This window comes from Eubalaena glacialis, chromosome 17 (genome assembly GCF_028564815.1).
Source record: "Eubalaena glacialis isolate mEubGla1 chromosome 17, mEubGla1.1.hap2.+ XY, whole genome shotgun sequence".
NCBI classification, from domain to species: domain Eukaryota; kingdom Metazoa; phylum Chordata; class Mammalia; order Artiodactyla; family Balaenidae; genus Eubalaena; species Eubalaena glacialis.
In genome coordinates, this window is record NC_083732.1 from 30,497,631 (window position 1) to 30,520,213 (window position 22,583).

General features: G+C 35.9%; 1 protein-coding gene across 1 annotated transcript in view; it reads right to left on the reverse strand.

The window, feature by feature from the left end:
• CNGB3 (cyclic nucleotide gated channel subunit beta 3) overlaps positions 1 to 22,583 on the reverse strand; it is a 196,303-nt gene that overhangs the window by 65,852 nt on the left and 107,868 nt on the right. Inside the window, exons 12-14 of the mRNA XM_061171725.1 lie at positions 18,787 to 18,946; positions 15,109 to 15,206; positions 3,840 to 3,923 (exon numbers count right to left, since the gene is read on the reverse strand). Coding sequence (XP_061027708.1) covers positions 3,840 to 3,923; positions 15,109 to 15,206; positions 18,787 to 18,946 — 342 coding nt within the window. The remainder of the gene's footprint in view (positions 1 to 3,839; positions 3,924 to 15,108; positions 15,207 to 18,786; positions 18,947 to 22,583) is intronic.

Sequence of the window (22,583 nt, forward strand, 5' to 3'; positions counted from 1 at the left end):
AAGTTAAGTGTCTTGGGCAAACTTACGAGGCTGGCAGATGATAGCATTAGAACTAGCAACACCTATGTCACCTGACTATATAATATGTACAGATCATATCTAATGAATCCAATATCAAGACTGATCTCTTTAAAACCAACACAATATCTATGAATTATTTTAAAAATGAGAGAAAGTGTCTGAAAATTAGTTTTTCAAGAGATACTCCAAGAAGTAATGATTAGGACAGGGTCATATTCCTTAATTCTTTGCATGAAGTAATTCTCAGGGAACTGGAATGATTTTTCAAAGGCAGTTATTACAACTGACTGGACGTAGAAGTACATAATGGGTACTTAAATATAGTTCAGCACTTTTAATTATTTTTTAATGATCATTTCAGTAATTTTCCAAGGAGATCTGGCATAATCAACGAACCAAAACTTCCCCTATTTCTTGCATATTTCTAGGCTAATTTAAGACTTTCCTGCAAGTTTAATTGGCATTCAAATGAAGTAGACATTCCTTAGAGAGCAAGGTCTGACAGCATGTGCAAAATAAGATCAAACCGCTCGGTGCTTTGTGACCACCTAGAGGGGTGGGATAGGGAGGGTGGGAGGGAGGGAGATGCAAGAGGGAAGAGATATGGGAACATATGTATATGTATAACTGATTCACTTTGTTATAAAGCAGAAGCTAACACACCATTGTAAAGCAATTATACTTCAATAAAGATGTTTAAAAAAAAAAAAAAAAAAGATCGAACCAAGCTCTTCTGGTTGGTTTATGTACTAATTTGGAGAAAGTGTAGAAATGCAAGCGCTTCATGTACAATGGGGTAACCCTTAGTGAGGGAGCGCTTCAAATTTTCAGGGTTCCTGTGTAGAAGGCTATTTCCAAGGCTGACAGGGGCATTATCACGCTCAAATTAATTCTTACAAATTAATCCTGGGAAAATTCCTAAGTACTCTTTGAAGCAGTCCAAGCTACCCACTTGGTAAGTTTAGGAGCCATCCGGAGGATTAGGTAGGTCAGCAAACTCAGTCCTGAGCCCTGCCATTTCTTCAATTATTTAAACAACTGCTAATGGAACATGTTTTCCTTCCTTTTTTTTTTTCTTCCCTTTTCCTACAATGATTTGGGGAAATGATAAAAAACAAAGCTGAATTTGGCTGTATAAAATCTGGACAAGTAACAACTTTTCATCTCTGTCTATGTCTACTCTTAATTAAATCCCTTCTTAAAAACAGAAACAAAGAAATGTGGCTTGGAGTCTCATGTCTTTTCATTTCTGCTCTTCCCCCTGCTTATTTTTTTCCTTCCTTCATTTGTGTTCACTGATCTGTTTTTATTATTGAGTGATGGATGCGATGTGAGGAAGAAATTAGAAATGAGAACGCTGCATCTACTCTGCATTTCACACTTTGTTAAGCAAATTTTCACTGCTTGTGGGCCCGGATGCTAAAGTTTCTATGAGTTATCTCAATTTTCAGTCCCTGCTGCTATTGGAACAAATTGAAAGGCCATTTTGGTGCATTAAGGCCATGTCATCCTAAATGCATCACTGCCCTAAAGGGGTCCTTAAACTGAGCTGTGGTTTGTATTTCCCATTTTAATGAAAATGATTTTATATCATCAGTATGCCCACATTTAATCTGGACTAATTTGTGTGGGATTCTAGATTCCTAGTTTCATTAATATCACAACCTCTCCTCTATTTTTCCTCTTTTACCTCTGACAGCTTTTCAGTTGCCCTCTGTGATTCTTCTTCATTGACCTCTTCCATAAATACTAGTATTCTTCAAAGTTACAGCCTTGGTCTTCTTTATTTACCTTTTCTTGAGCTTCTTATGATATCAGTTTCCATCATATGCCGGTTTCCAAAGATTTACCTCCAGTTCTGTCCTCTCTCATGGACTAGACTGATTTCCACCTGTGCACTAGGTATCTCTACCTGGATGCCTTAAAGTACCTTCACTCTATTTGACTTTGTCTTTCACCATTATCCTAGTTGATCATTTGCTTCCATTCCTTAAATATGTCAAGTTCTGTCCTGCCTCATGGTCCCAAGTCTTCATCTAAAATAGTGTCCTCTCCAGTTTTGTTTTGTTTTTTAAGCTAGAGAACTATTTCTCTTCAGATTTTCACAAAGATCATGCCTGACAGCTTGACAATCTCCCCCTGTCTGAGTCCCCCAATCTAAAGTAAGTGCCTTTGCCACCACGCCCTCTCCTGGCAAATTGTTTTTGCTGCATAGAACTTAGCACATTTTGGAGTTACACATTAATTTTATTTGTTTATTGTTTGTCTCTTCCATCAGGCCAGTGATACTCAACTTTGGCTCAATTTATAATCACCTGGGAGCTTTAAAAATATTGATATGTGGTCTCCACCCAGACCAGTTAAGTTGCTGGAGATGGAGCCCAGATTTCTAAATTCAGGTGATTCTGATGTACACTGTGAATTGAATACCCTGGCACTAGACTGTAAGCCCTTGAAGGACAAGAACCACCTTTTTATGCTCACTGCTGAATATATCTAGTACCCAGCACAGTGCCTGGCCCATAGTATTTCAAAATTATTTAATGAGTTTCACTGAATAAATGATACTAAAATTTTCTAGCTTTTGACTTATTGTAGTTCCATACACTCCCTCCGAAGACAGAGTCCCTTCCTTTCTGCCTTGACTCATGTGAATTCTTTCCTCTATCTGGAATGCCTGCTTCTTCTTTCTCCTGGTTCATGCTGATTCATTTTTCAAGACTTAGCTTGACCAGCATCTTCTTCAGGAAATCTTGCCAGTACCCCAGTGCAGAAGTATCCTTACTCTGTGTCCTACCACAGCTTGTGCTTACTTCTACCATCACACTTAGCACATTATTTTGGAATGATATAAGTACTTCTTACCCTCACTCATGTGTGAACTCCCCAGGGTTTTGGATCATCTCTCATTTCTTTGAACTGTTCATCTTTCTTTACTTTTTATTTTGATTATTGATTTCACTATTGATTTAATATCTCAAGATGTATCTCAAGGTCCCAAGGTCATCATTCCTTCTCTCCCCCTTTGAGTTAGTAATCAGAGATGTGCAAAATTGTTTATTTTAGAGTTATTTGTAATAGCAAACACTTGGAAATTGATTATGATATATTCATAGACTGGAATATTATGCAGCTTTAAAAAGGATGCTGTAGATTACTTAATAATATGTAGAATGTTCCCATGATATATTGTGACATGACAAAACAAGTTTCAAACATAAGCGAGGTTTGGTGCCAATTTTATAAAACAAGCTCTAACTATCCATAAATCAATATAAAAAGATAGGTTGAAATATATTAATAGTGGTTATTTCTGGGTGGTGGAGTTTTTGTCTTTGTGCTTTTATGTGTTTCCCATTTTAAAAATAATGAACATGTATTACTTTGTAATCATAAAAAGCACAGTAAAATTTTAAAAAAATGGCATTGATTATTTACTAACTGGGTGAGCTAAATGGAGGTAACTGATAGTTTGCTGAAGACATAAAAAGGACAGAACCACCTTTCACTTCTGTAACTTTTCCCTCCACCTTAAGTATTTGGAATTAATGGGGTGTGACAATTGATGATTTACATTTACAAAAAGCAACTTTTCAGACCACCCACACTTATATCCTATAAGTAATGAAATCCATATTGTCTTGTTCCATTTTAAACTCTGAGAGCACATTATAGTTTTACAGAATTGTATCTCATGATTATTTCCATACTATGGAATTCACCCTGGACAAATTTTGTTTAAACTGTTCTCTTGACTTATGTCTGAACTCCTCAGATGTATTTATTAGTCATGCATTAGAAAAATAGCATGAACTCACCTTTTTGCAGACAAAGTCACCAGGTAAATAGACAATGGATTTCAATCTTAGCAACATGTCATAAATCATCTGTGTATCACAACCCTAAAGAAAAAATAATAGAGAAAAATAATTCTCATAGACACAGTTAAAAGGCCAATATTCCAATTGATTTTAAAATGCAATGGAAATAAATAGTAATAGATGTTGTCTGTGTTAACATTAAAATATTAGTTGCTGGTGGATATGGACTTGTCTTGACCCAAAATTTAGAAAAAAAAAATACCTCTGATATGATGGCTAGAATTTAGATCCTGGTCAGATATATTCAGGTTTTAATCCTGTTTCCACTACTTATTGCTATGTATCTATGTATCTCATGCCCTCATTTTCTTAATCTGTTAAATGGGGGTGAAAATGTTACTAATCTCATAATGGTAAAATTTTACTCATATAAAACTTAACATGATGCTTAGTAAATGATAGGTATTAAAGATTATGGTAATATAAGTGAATGATTATTAATATATTAACACTGACAGATAAAAATCTTTGCTGAATATTTTTCTTTTTAATAACATCTTTCATACTATTGTTAGATATTATTATTTAACTTTGCAAGCTTGTATGTTTTTCTTCCTCAACTTAATTGTCATCTTCTTAAAGGCAGCATAACTGTACATGAGAGATACAAAAACAATATCTGTTAAACGAATGACTGTTCATATCCACTTCAATAGTGTAAGAAACAAATTTGATTTGTTAGAAAATGTGTCTATATTTGTTTTCTGTCTAAATAATTGTAATTTATCTATATGATAGGTTAAAGAAAAATCTGTAGATGCTTCAAAAATCTCACTTTACATAGCAATTTTGAATCTTCTACTTTCATCAAATATTTTTATTTTTTCCTCTCAGAGCTGTTAACATGTAGCAGCTTTCCTTTTGTCTGTCCCTTAGGGGAAATTATTATTTTGCAGAGAACTAATCCTAATCAGTAGCAGAGGAAGGAGGCGGAAAAGCAAAGGACCTATCCCCAGTTTGTGGATTGGCTAATCATTCCTTTAGCAATCACAGGTTTCCATAATGATTTTAGTAGCAAACACTTGACCTAGATCCATATGAAATTTAAACCTTGGGGTTGCTTGACTGATAAGGAGAGTTAATGATTTTTGATTGAAGTATTTTCAAGTAGCCATGGGTGGGAAGCATTCAGATGAACTTGAAGTTAGAATTTTAAAAATTTATTTGAGCAACTATAGCTTTTGGTTCTCTCAGCTAGAAAGAAAGGCAAAAGCCAACAAGAATACCTTCTTAATACAGGCCAACAAATATTCATGAAAGCTGCTATGAGCAAGGCTTTGAACAATGCCCTTGGTGCAATCAGAGATGACAGAGAGTAAGTCTAGTTGGGATACGGTTTTAAGTAAACAGAAAAGCTGTAATTTGTGGTAAAAGTTAATCATATCATAAGATATCCTAGGTAAGTATCCATAAAACTTTTAAGAGGTGGGGCTTTTACTTCTATCTTAGAGTGGGGATGAGAGAGAGGGGACGCATCAAGAAGGTGCTCGTGTGGGTGACACAATTTGAGTCATTTGAAGATGAGTATGATTTGTATCTGCAAAGATGCACAAAGGTCCTTTTAGGCATAGTGAAATGTACATTTTCTTTCCTTGTCATGTATTTGTTTTGTGCAAAGTATATAATTTTTATTTATATTTATTTTATCCCTACCATGTCTCATAGGTTATCATATTTGCTAAGGCAAATGACAAAGATTAATTTCCTTCGAAAAATTGTTATTTTGATTTTAGTAAAAATTCTCTAAATATATGGCTTTTACTTCTTTTAATGCTGTCATTGATTCACAGTAATTTCATTTCAGAAACTGGTGTTCTGATCACTCAGAACTCTCTTAGGAAAAAACACAAACTTTGGCTTGATTTTAAGATTCCACCCACTAAAGAAGGTTAGTGTCCTTGATATTTCAGAGAAAATTCATTAGAAATATATTTGGAAGTTCTTAAGCTTAAACATGTCTAGAATATCATTGCAATGAAGGTAACTCTCAATCATTCATATCCATGGAGAATAATAGCATTATAAATGATCAGAAAGAGAAGATTAAAAAAAAAACCCACTTATATTTACTTTCACAAGCACAGTTTGATTTTTTTGGCATTAAATTTTAATTATAATTTGTAGGCCAAAATAAAGTTTTCATTCCTTGAACAATTCCTGCTGGAATGAACTTTAATGAAAATTCCCAACTGTATTAAATTGTATTCATAGGAATTACTAGTGATTTTAAATGCTGTTTTCCTATGGCAATAATTCCATAAATGTACAAAGATGTGAGTGGCAGTATTATTTTCAGTACTGAAAAAACTGCAAACAACAAAATGGCAATCTGTGGACAGGTAAAAATATTGAAGATCTGCAGGTTGCAATACCATAAAGTGGTTAAAATCAATAAATCAGTTCTCTCTCTCTCTAGATGTGATTGAATTCAACAAATAATGTGGTCTGCACAAAAGCAAGCTATAGAATATATTCATTATGACTCCAACTATGAACAAATCTGTACAAAATAATACTACCTATCATTGATGTTTATGTAGATAAAAAGTAAAATAAAAATGAGAAATGGAAGGATATGCTTAAAATCATCTTAGTGGCCACCTCTGAGGAGGGAGAAAGGAGAATAGAACTGGCAAGAAGAATTGATGAGACTTCAACTTTTATTAATATTAATAAAAATAAAGTAAAACACACATCCCAAGATTGTTTGTAGGAACAAAATTCTCTTTGAGAAGGAACACATTTCATCTTTTCTCTTCTATCTTTCAGGTTAGCTCACTGGCAGAAAGCACTATAAAGAAACCCAATTAATGGAAGTGTTGGACCAAATTAGGAGATAAGCCTTAAAATAGATTGACAAACAATTAGTACTTTCCTCAGTAGAAATGCCCAAATACTTACATGGAGAGCTGTTAGCTTATGGCTTGGATTTCCTCAGAGAAAAACACTTAAACCATTATAAATATGAGTTTTTATCAATGTACTTGCATAGAATATGTATTAACTATGTAAACAGAACATAGCAGTTGTATGTAATAAAAAAATTACAATTTAAGCTTCATCAACTAAGTGATTCTTTCTCCTAATAATTTCTTTGTGGACAGGTGCCACCAGCCTTGGGGCAGCTGTGATTTATGACTAGATCCTTCCTTTCTGTATTTTGGCTTAGTGAAATCAAGTTTGCCTTATGAAGTCATTATGTTTTATGATGTATTTGAGAACAATTATCCCCTCCCTCCCCCCAAAATGACTATTTTCTTGAGATACAGTGTGCTCCATTATCGTATGATAAAAAAGAATTACATCCCAGAGCTAGCATTTTTTTCTTTATAATGCAGCTCCATTTCCTTTATAGAAGTAATTAGGAAAACTTCTGATTCACAGAAAGTCAGAGCACAGTCATTGTTTCATAAATGTTCCTTTTTTTTGTAAAGTGAGAGTACCTGTGTAAATGTCAATATTAACATTGTATTAACACAACATTTGTATTACATTTTATTTTCTTATTTTCATCTGTTTAATTCTTTCATCCTCCCTGTGATGCTTGGCATTAATTAATATGTTGTTAACACTCTTGGTTTTTAGATGAGGGAACAGAGGCTCAGGCAGTCTATTGACTATTTCACTAAGGTCACACATGCAAGAGGTGTCAGAGGAAGAGACTCATCTGTGTGTGTGTGTGTGTGTGTGTGTGTGTGTGTGTTTGATCTACATTCTGAGCAACTCAAGGGCAAGATTTGTATATTAGTCACTTCCATATGCCCAGGGTCTTGCCAGGGCATGGGGCATGCCAGGCACTAAATAAATGTGGTCTGATGTATAGAATGAAGTTATTAGAAATTATTCCATTTTCAACAATGGGAAATTCAGTGCTGTATAAAAACTGTGTTACAGATTTGAATAAGGCTTCTGGAGATTTGAATGAGGTTGGGAGAAATTTTATTTTTATTCAAAACATAACCTATACTTTAGATGATGGTTCCTATACCCAGGAAGTTCTTTTAATATTTGCAAGCTCTGAATGCAATTGTAAAGTTGGTAAAATTTACCTTTGGATGTTTACTTTCTCAGTCCTGAAGGATTTCTTCATTTCTAGGCTCATTCCTCCTTAAGTTCTTTGAAAAAGAACTTAAGATATTATCAGTAATATATAACTCACTGTAACTTTAAGTCACCCTCAAGTATAAACAACCTTCAGGGCTCTTCTCAGCTCAGCCTTGTTTATTATAAAAGGACATGCTTTGTCCCATCTTAAACTCCATTACCACTACGCAAGTGATGGGTAATATGTCTAGGGCAGGAATTCTGAATCCAGTTACCCATGCTAAAGTCAAATGTGATAAATAATTTGCAAGGTACTATGATGTCATAACTTATTGAATTCTAAGTGATATCAGACCCAACCTTACGCTTAACATTTGCAAACACAAGTAAAGTCATCTCCATCAAGCTTTCCTGAGAACTGACATTAATTCTATTTTTCTAGGAGCCTCAGTATCACATAGTCAAAGTGAGAAGTCACAAGTTGGATGAAACCCTGAGGATGAATCTAATCCATCTTCCTATGATCAAGCACGGCTACACACTGATTTTACCTGTGTGAAGACTCCCCTGTGACTGAATCAGTTTTATTTCTCAGTAATAGTAGCAATAATAACAATATAACTTACTATATCTGAGGTATTGAGATAAACACTTTATACGTTTTGAGTCACTGAATTATCACAGAACAGCTAAGGATGTCATCTTATTTATATAGAATTTCCCCACACTTCTGGGAGGCAGTGGAGAGCAGGGACTATATGCGTGTAGTATCTGGGGTACCCCAGTAGTGTTTTGGACAGAGTAACTGCTCAGCATGTGTAGTTGAATGGAGTTCACCTGGGTTATAAGTTTATTATTCAAAATACTTTAAAAAGTCTAGCCACAATATTACGTTTACCACCAGGGTTAAAAATAAAGTTAAAAATGAAATGTAGTAAGCCTCCCTGTAATGCTCTGATTTCAGGCCCTTGGGAGGAAATATGTGATTAGGATGTCACTGCCAGGGGATCCTTGTGTGAGGGGAAGAAATAATTTTGCCATTCCCATTTCATTCCTGGCTCAGTCTGCCACTCACATACAAAATTCTTTCTCCACATATTTCCTATCACTGAAGTCACAGCCTTTCCAGGCTCTACTTGCCATATAATGACAATGAGTCACAGATCCCAGTGAGGTGTCCTGTTTGGGAAGGGTTCTCCATTTTTACTAAAGCAGCCTATTGTGCTTTCCTTGACAGACTGGTGGTACCAACATTCCCATTTTGGTGTCTTTCCTTTCCTACCATTAAGCAGGGCGCTCTTTTTCAGTTTCTAAAGGATGCAATTTAAATTCTAGACACTAGGTGGCGCAACAGAACTTTTATTAAATTTTCTATTTCTGGTAATTTAGTGGTAGAGGCAAAATGTGATTTCCCTAGCATTTAATTTGATAAAACATATTTAAAAATCAATATAAAAATAATAAATCATCAGAAATGAGGGGAAATTGCCCAACCTCATAGAAATGAATCACTCCTTATTAGGTTAATACTTGAGCTTGGGCTGGAAAAACATGCAATCTGAAAGGAAGAGAATTATTTTTGTGAAAAAATTTTAAAAAATGACTATTCATCTCTAAGCTCTTTAGAAACTCTGATCACCCCATGTAGAAGCAGCAGGTCTTACTAATTAACCATAGTTGAATGAAGCAAAGTTGTAGTGAAATTCTGTGACTTTAATTCTACCTGCTTTGATTAAGAGGGAGAAAAAAACACATGAGATTCAAGGTCTTTTCTCAGTAGGAGAATAGCACAGTATGTGTGAATTTAGGTATCTGGTGTGAAACTAACTGGCATGCCAAGTCTAAGTCTGTGAAAATTACCAAAGGATGGCCTTGAGCTTACATTGTTTTTTGACTCTAGGGAAAATTCTCAGCATCTTATCACTTATCCAGACAGCGCTGGTGGAGAACTGAAAGGTGGCTTCACTGAGTGGTTAAGATTGTAGACTGTAGCATAAGAAAAATCAGTGCTCAAACCCAGTCCCATTGCTTCTAGCTCTTTGGCCTCAGTCAGGTAAGTAGTTTGTACTTTCTGAAAAATGGTCGTGGTGGTGGGGGGGGTCATAAACCTTTTCTCAGAGGCTTGCTGTGAGAATTAATTGAGAGAAGGTAACAAAGAAGAAAACACAGTGTAGCACACAATGAGAGCTCAGTAAATAGTAGCTATTAGTTTTGAGAAGATACAAGTATCAATTTTAAAATTTGGGGGACTTCCTTGGTGGTCCAGTGGTTAGGACTTGGCACTTTCACTGCCGTGGTCCTGCGTTCAATCCCTGGTCAGGGAATTAAGATCCTAAAAGTCATAGAGTGCGGCCAAAAAAAAAAAGAGAGAAAAAAAAATTGGGCTTAGCAACAGCTTGGTTTCTTTGACAATTATATTCCATACAGCTTGACAATGTTTGGGGGCTGTGCTGGTTAACTTTATGTGTCAACTTGGCTAGACCATGGTACTCAGATATTTGGTCAAATACAAGTCTAAATGTCATTGTGAAGGTATTTTTTAGTTAAGATTAACATTTAAATCAGTAGACTTTCAGTAAAGCAGGGTACGCTCCATTATGTGGGTCAACCTCATCCAATCAGTTGAAGGCCTTAGAGAAAAAAGTCTGAAGTTCCCTGAGGAAGAGGGAATTCTGCTTCTAGACTGTCTTTGGACTTGAGCTGCAACATTAACACTTCCCAGGTTCTCCAACATGCTGACCTGTCCTGAAGGTTTTAGACCTGTCAGTCCTCATGATTGCATGAGACATTTTTTAAAATAAATCTCTCTCTCTCTCTCTCTCTCTCTATATATATATATACACACACATATCTCACTGATTCTGTTTCTCTGGAGTACCCTGACTAATACAGGGGCCATGTGAGTATTGGGTATAGCAAGGTATATGGTGACAGTACTGGGAATGAAGGATCATGGACAGTATGGACCTCCTTCATGTAACCTTGTCCATATTATAATTTGTGATACTCCAGCATTACTTACATTACTTTTGTTAAAGCATTAGGATGCTCACTGTTCCACTAATATATAAACAAGTTTCACAAGGCTAAAAGGAAAGAAATATAAGCACATTGTCCTTTTTGGAGTTTTAAAAATTGAATACAATGCACAATTAAAGTTACAGACATATTTCTGGAAAAACTGAAGCAAGTTTATTTAGCATAGAATTATTATATAATTATATATATTTATAATTATTATTATATAATATATATATTATATATAATATATATAATTATATATAAAAATATAAAAATATATAATTATAATTATATATATAATTATATATAATTATATATATAATTAATTATAATTATATATATAATTATATATAATTATATATATAATTATATATAATTATATATATCTGGTGCTGCATTGCAAACAAATTCTACTATATCTGTATCCCTTCACAAATTTACAAAATGGAGAAAAGTCCTTGTGAAATTTTTGACTGAAGGTCCAAGATATAAACTTAAAATATTCTTTAGGACATTTTAAACTAGGTATTTGTGAGTTAAATGATTTTCAAGTACCTTTAATTTATCCTAATCCTGAAGATTGGAAAGACACAAAGCATGCCTGCTAGCCTCCAATCTTGGTGTCAGATCTCTCTGTCTCTCTGTCTCTTTCTCTGTCTCTCTCTCTCTGTCTCTTTTTTCTGCTCTTTCTCTCTCTCTTCCTGCCTGCCTGCCTTTTAAAGACATGGAAGATTCATTTTCAGGGAGAATTCAAGATATGGAGGCTCTCAGCAGTTGAGTCACCCTTCTTTATTATCCCTGGATATTTCTGATCTATTCAAAGTGTCCCCATTTTTTGTCTTTATAAAACTGAAATCTGTGCTGTCGGTTTCCTCCTTTCCAGCTTCCTTGGCCTATAGGATTGGGCCCACACACTATAGCCTGGCTTCAGTTGACCTTTCTAGATTCATCTTTTGTTGTCACCTCATGCTTTGGTCCTAATGAGTGATAATGAGGCTCCTGCCCGGGAGCCTCCCCCTTTTCACTCTGAAGCTTCCTGAGCATCCTCTGGGCACACACGCTCCAAAGGTTTCCTCCTTTGTGCCTCAGCCCCTTGAGGCCATAGGTGGCTCTCAGTGAACAGTGACTGAATCAGAAGCAACACGAGTCAACTGGGTATAATTTATGAGGTAAGCATATAAGATCCCTAGTCAGCATATTTCCTCCCTAAGAAAATAACAGATTTGTGCAAACCACTAAGACTGTCTTAGCAAGATTTAGAAAAGAAATAAATTTAGAAAGCTTCCATACCTGTTTATTTTCTACTTCATTTGGCTTTAGGTAAAAAAATAATTTTTTCATTTAACAGAAATATAAATGGAAATGGTTTCTTTCTGGAAGGAGCTACATCTTTAATGGAAACGTCAGGAAAAAATGAATCTATATTTATGTAAGTTAGCAACATGTGAAGGTTTAACATTTTTTTCTCAATCAGATGCTGCTGATTTTATGGATTTCCAAAAATATATGTAAAAACAAAGGAAAAAACTCTGAGGCTGAAAACTGATAACTTCCCAGATCAGAGGTAATCCCATAAAAGTCACTGGTATATAATTTAAAGCTTTTGTTTTCTTTAAAATGTAGCTGGTTCTCACTTATTCTCATTTATTCTCAATTAAGCTAGTCCTTAAGTTGTAAAAAGTTTTATAGCATTTAAAAATACTGTTAATTTAGCCTTGTGGCTTTCATACCTTTTTTGACCATAACTTATAGCAACAAAGACATTTACATTGTGCCCAGTACACACATAGATATGTATATGTGTATTAAAAAAATAAATAACTGAAACAAAAATTTTGTAATACAATGCTTACCCTTACTTATGTGTGAGGCACTCTGATATTTTCTTGTCTATTTTATATGCTGTTTGTGACCCATTTAATTGAATTCATGATCCCTAAATGAATTGCAAGCTGCAGCTTGAAAACCATTTATCTAGATGAACCTGTTAACCAAGGTCGAAATCCCTTTCCCAGTCTCCCTGGTAGAAGATCAGAAAACTGTTTGAATACATTCCGTGGTGCTTCTACCTCACCAGAGCTTCCACTGTGGCACTCGCACTAGAAATTGGGAACCACTTTCCAATTAGGAAACTACTTTCCTATAATCTCCAGGAATTGACCCCAGGGCATCCTCCCTCCCATCCCCTCTCTTCCTTCCTAAGGCCGTTTAGGACACTGTACGGTAACCTAACATCGAGGGTGACTCTGCCTAACCATTTTACTATACAGCGTCTGCTTCTTCATCTTGCCCACAATGGTATCGATTATGTATTTTCAAGGCATATCTTTCTGTCTGGGTTACATAACAGGGGATAATATCTAGTCCCTAGCTTAAAATCCATCAATATGTTGATTTGCCCAAATTTATGGCTCCAGCTTGGACCTCTCCCTTAAACTCAGATTTATTTATCAAACTGCCTACATGACATTCCATCTGAAGTCTAACTCTCACCTCAAACCAACACATCCAAAAACAGTCTATTTCTACCCTCCTCACCCTACACTTACTCAAAAATTTCCTATTTTGCAAATGGTATCTTTGTTCTTCCTGTTCCTCAGCTTAAATCCTGAATCATCCTTCATTTCTGTCTCTCTCTCCCTTCACAAAATCAAACAGCAAAAACTGTGGGCTCTTCCTTTGAATCCATCCAATATTTGGCCACTTTTTAACTCTGCTCCTACTTTTCTGGGTCTGATCACCATCATCCCTATAGACGTCTATAGATGTTATCCCTCTTTGGCCTCCCTGACTTCCATATTTGCTTCCATGGTCTACTCTCCACAGAGTAGGAAAAAATCCCTTTCAAACAGATCTCAAGTAGATCATCTTCTGCTCAAGATTTTTAGTGGGTTTTGCATCTCAGAGTACAATCCAAATTTTATGCTACAGCCTCCAAAGCCCTCCATTAACTTGCCCCCCTGACTCATCCTTCCTGTTTTTACTTTCCTCTGACTACTCTTGCTTTACATCACTTTGCCTTTGCTCCAGCCTCCCAGATCAGGGCTTCATCTTGTCCATCCTCCTGTAATATTCCCTCTCTGTCCATCCCTCCTTTCCCACTCCCAATATCTCCATGGCTCACTCCCTTGCATCCTGCAGTCCTTTGCCCAGATGCTCAACTGCACTTCATTAGAGCAGACCTTTCATGCCCAGTACCTCCCTCATCCTCTTTAATCTGTTTAATTTTGTTCATAGCATTATCACCTTCACACATATTATATATTTATTTTTCATTCCTGTCTTTTGGAATTTAAGCCCCATGTGTGCAAGTATTTGTTTTTAGAAGTTGAATTCCTAGTGGCTAAAATGGTGCCTAGAACATAGTAGGAACTTAATAAATGTTCGTTGAATGAATTAATTAAATAGATGAATCAGTGAATGACACACACAGAATAAGTGTTAGGTGAGAGAAACTTCCATATAGTAAAATGCATTGAGAAGAGGGCAGAAAATTAAAAACATTCAAATTTTCTTTGCTATGCATTTTTTCTTTTAAAAAAACCCTCTAAATTTGAATTTGGCCATGTAAAAAATCTAAATCCTAAGCATTTGTATTGGAGACATGATTAGGCATGATTCTCTGACTGTCAGGCCAATCCAGAGCTAATCTGGGACCTGATTTGCCATGCATTGCCAAGGCATATTTGTAAATGGGAGATGACATGTGTAGTAACAAAGACATAGAGCTGTAGAATTTAATTATATTTAAATTAATGCAAGAAGACCTTGAAGAACTCTTCTTTGACACCAGTTAGGAGAGAGAGGCTTCTAAAGAACAAGTCGTCTGCTGAAGAGAGATCCATAGTTTATTTGACTCTAATTTCACATAAATTCTCCAGATTATTTTGATGTTGTAAACATAAAGGCAAAAAAACCATAAATGCTGTATTCAGCAAGAGCTTTTTTTGTTTGTTTGTTTTGTTTTTTTTCAATAAGAATAATAGTTTATTTTATATCAGAAACAATGGAGGACAGATGACAGGGAGACAATATAGTGTAAATGCTCAAAGAACAAATTGTCAACCAAGAATTCAGCAAGAGCTTTGATTTTTACAGAGAAATTGATATGGTGCCTTCCTATGAATTGAAAAACACTTGCCTTGAACAAGTCGACTTTGCTGATGATGCTGAAGTTCACATCAATGGTGAGGGCTAACTGCATTGTAGTTGGCAGTGTCTCAAGTAGGTTGGATTCATCTTCATAAAGATAAACACATCAATCCATAAAGGAGAATAATTAAGGAAAAAACATCAAAGTTCAAGAACAATTAAAAAAATAAAGTAAACAAAATGTCAACTCTTTTTATAAACAGCTGCATCACAGTCTATATTTTCATTGCTTCTATTGGACATACATATTTCTCATAATAGCACTATTACTTCATGAAAGAAAAGAAGTATTTTCAATATTGGTGACATAACAGTTCTGAATAATACCAGAATTTTTTGTTTGCTGAAATTTTAAAGCTTAGTGATGATGGGACAAAGGCTAGTGAACAAACTGGGATGGGAAAAGGATCTAGTTCCTATCTTCTGATTCTGCAGACCAGCCCTAACATCCTAAGGATGGCAAAGAATAATGAATACCATGTAGCTTACAGAGTTCTGTCATGATCTTATTGGACCCTCATGACAACCCTAAAGATAAGTATTCTTATTTCTACTTTCCAGAAAGAAGAAACAAAAGGGGAACTGAAACTCAGAGAGGCTGTAAGTGACTTATTCATCTGTGCATAAGTGGTGGGTGGCTGAGCTGGGAGTGGAATCTAAAGAAGAAATCTGTTAAGTGAGTAAATTCAAATTATTGTTATTTACTTACTTATTAACTCAATGTAGTATGTGAATACATTAAAGATTTTTCTACATGTGAATTAAATGATGGACCTTCAGGCTCATAAAATGGTCCATGAATAAAACTGCCCATTTTTAGTCTACAGTATATTATGGGTTTCTGAGAGCTGATTACTTTTGATGTTTTCTTGCATCCATTTAGAAAAGAAAAAAATTTCTATACTATATCCTTATTTTGATTCCAACATTGATTCTAAATATGAAAATCTTTTCTATAAAAACACAGCTCCTTGTTTCCAAGGGCTGTTTGTCTCTAGTTCCTTCCTAAATGAAGGAGTTGGAGCAGTGTCCACAGGGAGAGAGGGAAAGAGCCTGTTACTGCCCCTCTTCCTCCTCTTCCTCTCTGCTTGAGATGCCCGCAGGAATAGCTGTGTGTGTTTAAGAAAAAAGTTTGTTGTTTTTGTCATTTAGATTCAGGAAGAGGTTCTAAACCTGTGGTTGGAACCTCTTAAGACTGGCAGAAAGGAGAAGATAAGGTCCTACCGTCAACAACCAGTGATTCTTATCTGCTTCTAAGAAACTTTGTGTTTTTTTGTTTGTTTTGTTTTGTTTTTCTAAATTTTATTTTATTTATTTTTTTATACAGCAGGTTCTTATCAGTTATCCATTTTATACATATTAGTGTATATATGTCAATCCCAATCTCCCAATTCATCACACCACCACCACCAGCGCCCTGCTACTTTCCCCCCTTGGTGTCCATACGTTTGTTCTCTACATCTGTGTCTCAGTTTCTGCCCTGCAAACTGGTTCATCTGTACCATTTTTCTAGGTTCCACATATATGCATTAATATATGATATTTGTTTTTCTCTTTCTGACTTATTTCACTCTGTATGACAGTCTCTATATCCATCCACGTCTCTACAAATAACTCAATTTTGTTCTTTTTTATGGCTGAGTAGTATTCCATTGTATATATGTGCCACATCTTCTTTATCCATTCATCTGTCGGTGGGCATTTAGGTTGCTTCCATGTTCTGGCTATTGTAAATAGTGCTGCAATGAACATTGGGGTGCATGTGTCTTTTTGAATTATGGTTTTCTCTGGGTGTATGCCCAGTAGTGGGATTGCTGGGTCATATGGTAGTTCTATTTTTAGTTTTTTAAGGAACCTCCATATTGTTCTCCATAGTGGCTGTATCAATTTACATTCCCACTAACAGTGCAAGAGGGTTCCCTTTTCTCCACACCCTCTCCAGCATTTGTTGTTTGTAGATTTTCTGATGATGCCCATTCTAACTGGTGATACCTCATTGTAGTTTTGATTTGCATTTCTCTAATAATTAGTGATGTTGAGCAGCTTTTCATGTGCTTCTTGGCCATCTGTATGTCTTCTTTGGAGAAATGTCTATTTAGGTCTTCTGCCCATTTTTGGATTGGGTTGTTTGTTTCTTTAATATTGAGCTGCATGAGCTGTTTATATATTCTGGAGATTAATCCTTTGTTGATTCATTTGCAAATATTTTCTCTCATTCTGAGGGTTGTCTTTTTGTCTTGTTTGTAGTTTCCTTTGCTGTGCAGAAGCTTTTAAGTTTCATTAGGTCCCATTTGTTTATTTTTGTTTTTATTTCCATTACTCTAGGAGGTGGATCAAAAAAGATCTTGCTGTGATTTATGTCAAAAAGTGTTCTTCCTATGTTTTCCTCTAAGAGTTTTATAGTGTCCTGTCTTACATTTAGGTCTCTAATCCATTTTGAGTTTATTTCTGTGTATGGTGTTAGGGAGTGTTCTAATTTCATTCTTTTACATGTAGCTGTCCAGTTTTCCCAGCACCACTTATTGAAGAGACTGTCTTTTCTCCATCGTATATCCTTGCTTCCTTTGTCATAGATTAGTTGACCATAGGTGCATGGGTTTATCTCTGGGCTTTGTATCTTGTTCCATTGATCTATATTTCTGTTTTTGTGCCAGTACCATATTGTCGTGATTACTGTAGCTTTGTAGTATAGTCTGAAGTCAGGGAGTCTGATTCCTCCAGCTCACTTTTTCTTTCTCAAAATTGCTTTGGCATTCGGAGTCTTTTGTGTCTCCAAACAAATTTTAAGATTTTTTGTTCTAATTTTGTAAAAAAATGCCATTGGTAATTTGATAGGGATTGCATTGAATCTGTAGATTGCTTTGGATAGTATAGTCATTTTCACAATATTGATTCTTCCAATTTGGGATTCGCATTGTAATTTGCATTCTGAGGGCAGTAGCTTTATTGGCTTCTCAGTAGCACTAATTCCTATTTTTATATGGTGAGGAGCAAACTAAAAGTTGAATCTGATTATTGTTTAAGCTGCTCAACATCACCTAGCACATTATCTTTAACTTACTTTACATCTTTAGTAAACATTATTTTTAACTCCAGTGTTATAGTCCTAATAGTAGGCACCACGAATGATTAAGGGTCTCTTAGAGGAGACCTGTAGCAGGTTGAAAGTGGCTTGAACGATTGCTGTTCTGAGCACTCACTGGGCTCTGGGAAGAGGATGATATCACAGAGGGAGCAAGGGTTTAGAGGAGAACAGGTGCATGTCTCAGTTCCATTTAGGCCATTTGCCTAAGGCCTCTGTGTCCTTGGCCAATTTTTTCAGTTAGGAGCTTCCATTTCCTTGTCTCCTAAGAGGGGGTTGATGACACTAAATTTTCCCCATTTTTTTTTTTTTTGATGAAGATTATATGAGCTAATGTGCATAATATCTAGCATCTGGTGGGCACTGAATAAAATTTAGCCTTTGCTCTTGAAGGATTTGCATAACCCGTAAGTTATGTCTGAATATTTAAGGAAAAAAAGCCCATGGTATTAAATTAATGCTTTAAAGATTATTTGGTTGTTTCCCAATCTTTTTCAAACCCAATTAGTTGCCACTGCTACCTTATAGGATTTTCATTATAGGACATGTTTTACAGGGCTTTAGTCAGTAATTTGCCGTGCTTACCTAGCATTCTTTGAGACTCCCATGCATATTCATACCAAGTCCTGACCCGATTCTGCACAATCTTAGGAATGCAGTAAGTGTTCATGTAGGCAATGGTATGATCCATGCAGATGCGGAAGTTGTTCTGATTGGCTGTAGCTGCCCCAATTACATCTTGCATCTAAAACCACAAACATGGTCACTCCACACCCAGCAGAGGAATTAGCAGAGTTACTATAAGCCCAGTTGAATTAAGAGTTCTCACATGATACATTCTATTCTAATCCCTGACTACTTGATTTTTAACACACTGATATTGGGTCCTACTTTCAGCCATTTACCTATAAAATATTGGGCAAATCATATCCTCTTTCTGACCCAATAAGGACAATAGAACCTGTTTTACCTACCATGTGAGGTTTTTGTGAGGATTCAGTCACATAATGCATGTGACTGCACCCAATCTTCTTTGCAAACTTGTATATTACTGCAAAGATGTTAGTTGATATTTTAAAAATTATATAGCTGTGCTTATGCAAGAAATGTGCAAAGAAAGTTGAGCAATTACCTGGCAGAACGGCGAGTCCATTTTGGTGAGTCTCGCTTAGAAAGCATCCTTCATAGATTTTGCAGTGTGGCTGGCTATATAGACTCAATTCATCACGAAATTGCAACCTCTATACTTCCCTTTGTGTTGTTTAGACAGATAAGATCAAATCTCATTATGCTTAAGGCATAGTATTCAGCAGAAGTTGAAATGTGCTGAAATTACTGAAGCATCATCTACTGCTGTGACAATACTTAAGGAACTGTCAGGTTTTAGTTCTTGGATGTTTATAACTCAGCCATGAAAACCCACTCTAGGTTAAAAGCTGATCTTTAAGGTCTCAGCACAGAAAAGATATATAGCTTGACTCTTCCTCTCACATAGAGGGAAGCAAGTGGTTGTAAATTTGCTTTGACTGTGGGTTTATAATACGGAGGAAAACCTGGGCCTCACTTTTGCTCATTCATTCTAGTAGCTTAGCCTTTTCTGCTTATGGAAAAACTACTCATTCTTTGAGATCTAGATCAAATGGCTCTTTTATTGTGATGCCTTCCTCAATTTCCATTTCAGAGTTAATAGGTTCTTATACTTGTCGAAAGTGTCTGCCCGAGGAGCTATGCAGAGAGTCAAACTGGATACTTTTTCAGTTTCTAACCTACTCCTCGAGGGCTATTCTTCAACCACCTCAGTTCCTAGATCTCCTTTTTCCAAGCCATTTCTGACAGATGATGAACATTACCCAGTCACCTAAGGCCTTGAGAATTGGGATATCAGAGATTGGGTTGGGAGATTTAATAGAGTTTTAAATTGGGATCCAAGGACAATTCAAAGCATTATTGATCAGTGTTGGGGGCGGAGAATTTGTAGTGAGAGTAATCTGAATGTTTTATGTGCAATGCTGAATTTTGATGGTGCAGGTGAAGAAGACATATATTCTATGATGTGTGTTCCAGATTAGAGGAAGAAAATGTCAGTCTCTATGAGTTGTATGTGAGAATAGAATATTGCAGTTAAAATGAGATGATCACATCCAGGATGTAGTTCTTGGGGTGGTTATATGCGGGAATTTTGAACAAGTGGAGGTTTTGTCCAGGGCTTTCTTACTTTCATTTCTAACTGTTCTCCTTCTCAGCATCTTTTATTCACTGTGAGAGTTAAGGCACAAATCTCTATCTCCTGCCTCAATCTTTCTTTTTGGCTCTAGTCCTACATTTTTAGCGGCTTGATATTTCTTCTTGTTCCTTGGATCCTCAAAGTCACTGTAAAGGCAGGTGCAGTGTGGTGTATAAAGCAGCCCTTTCAAACTTTCATGTGCATATGAATCACCTGAAGATCCCATTAAAATGCAAATTCTGACTCAGTAGGTAAGGGATGAGGCCTGAATTTTGAATTTCCCAGGTGATGCTTCTACTGTTAGTCCAAAGACCACTTTGAATGGAATTTTAACTGGAGCTGGACATAGTTTTTAATCTTGTAAAAATTTCCTTGGACATAGTAAGTGCTAAATACATGTTAGATTTTACTATTTTTATCAATATGATATGGCCTTATCATATGACCATGAATTACATGTATGAATTAGGGTTGCCTCTTAATCTCTTTAAACTGGGGTTGACTCAACTTCAAAACTGAGAAAACATTGAAGGGGATCTGGCTACCTCACATATATTTTATAAAAATTTATTAAATAAGATGATTTTTTCCATTTATATTCAAATTAATTGTATTTCTCTATAAACAAGCTTCCTATTTTCTTTTTAATATTTATTTATTTATTTATTTATTTGGTTGCACCGGGTCTTAGTTGCAGCAGGCAGGCAGGCAGGCAGGCTCCTTAGTTGTGGCATGCATGTGGGGGGAATCGAACCCAGGCCCCCTGCATTGGGAGCATAGAGTTTTATCCACTGTACCACCAGGGAAGTCCCCACCAGCTTCCTATTTTCAATCACTGTTAATGTAATCTCCCCAGGCATTAAGATTATAATTTGTGCTTATAGTTTTTAACTGCTTGGTGTTCATTTTCCAAACCTAAACATTTTCTAAATAGAGTTTCCTTTACAGTCTCTCTCTCTCTACTCGATTACCATGTTCAGGCTGAAGCTGCCATATCCCTGAGCACCTGTATTAACCATGTTTTTTATTTTCTGTATTTTGATTCTTTGATTTCTGGGACTATCCCTCCCAGAGTTAGCTGATTCCTAAAGGTAGCAAACTACTGGGAGTGTGCCTTTCATATGCAAAATAGCCAACCCTGAGCCCATACTCCCAACAACCTTCTTTATTGAGCTCTCGTATTCTAGACTACTATCCACCTGCCCCAATTACTCCAGGGCCAGGTACCAGGCAATTAGAGACAGTCCCTACACCCCCAGAGCCTGCTGAAATTATCCAAACTGGCCAATCTTAAACCCCTTTACCCTGCTTGATCAGTTCCTTTCCTTGTGCCTCCTTATGTAGCCCTATTGGCAAGGTGTGACCCCCTCTTCTTGGATCTGTTTGTATAACAGATCATCTTTTCAATGTAAATGGTCTCCTGATCTGTTGGCCTCACCATCCATAAATGATAATAAAACCTACATTTTAAAACTGTATGACCCTTCCAATTTATATTATATTTGATTAATCTTTCTTAAATCTCTTATTTGTTAAAAATCCTTCCCTGACTGATTTCCCACTGCCCTTAGGATAAAGTTCAACATCTTTAATTTAACATTCAGAGCCCTTAAAATATCTTGTCCTTACATACATCTCTAACCTTATTTATAGGTGTCCTTCACTCCCGTCATTCTGGTACTTTTTCTATTTTCTCAAACATATCTTGTGCTTTATCATTATCTTTCACACACTGTTTCTGATTGATTGAACTATCTGTCTATAACTACTGAATCCTATCTGGTTTTTAAAATACATTCTCCTCTATGAAACCTCCTGGGAAGCTCCCCTTTTCTGACCTAATACAGAGCTTTCACACTCTCCTCTGGAACTTACCAAGGATAGCAGCCCCTTGACATTCATGGATGTAGGATTTGAGTTCTATTTGTGATCAACTTCAAATGTTATAATGAATAGTTTTCATTGCTAAATTTTGTTAAAGCATGAGTTTTATTCATACCACTGTCAGTGTGGTGAGTGGGAACCAATAATTTATCTAGTGGTAATAATCATTTTGTGATTTTGTCTAACTATTTACCCCGTACACAAATCTCAATATGGCTTTTGCTCTCAGACATATAATATGTAAAGTGCCTTACAAAGAAGTATAACTTCTAAA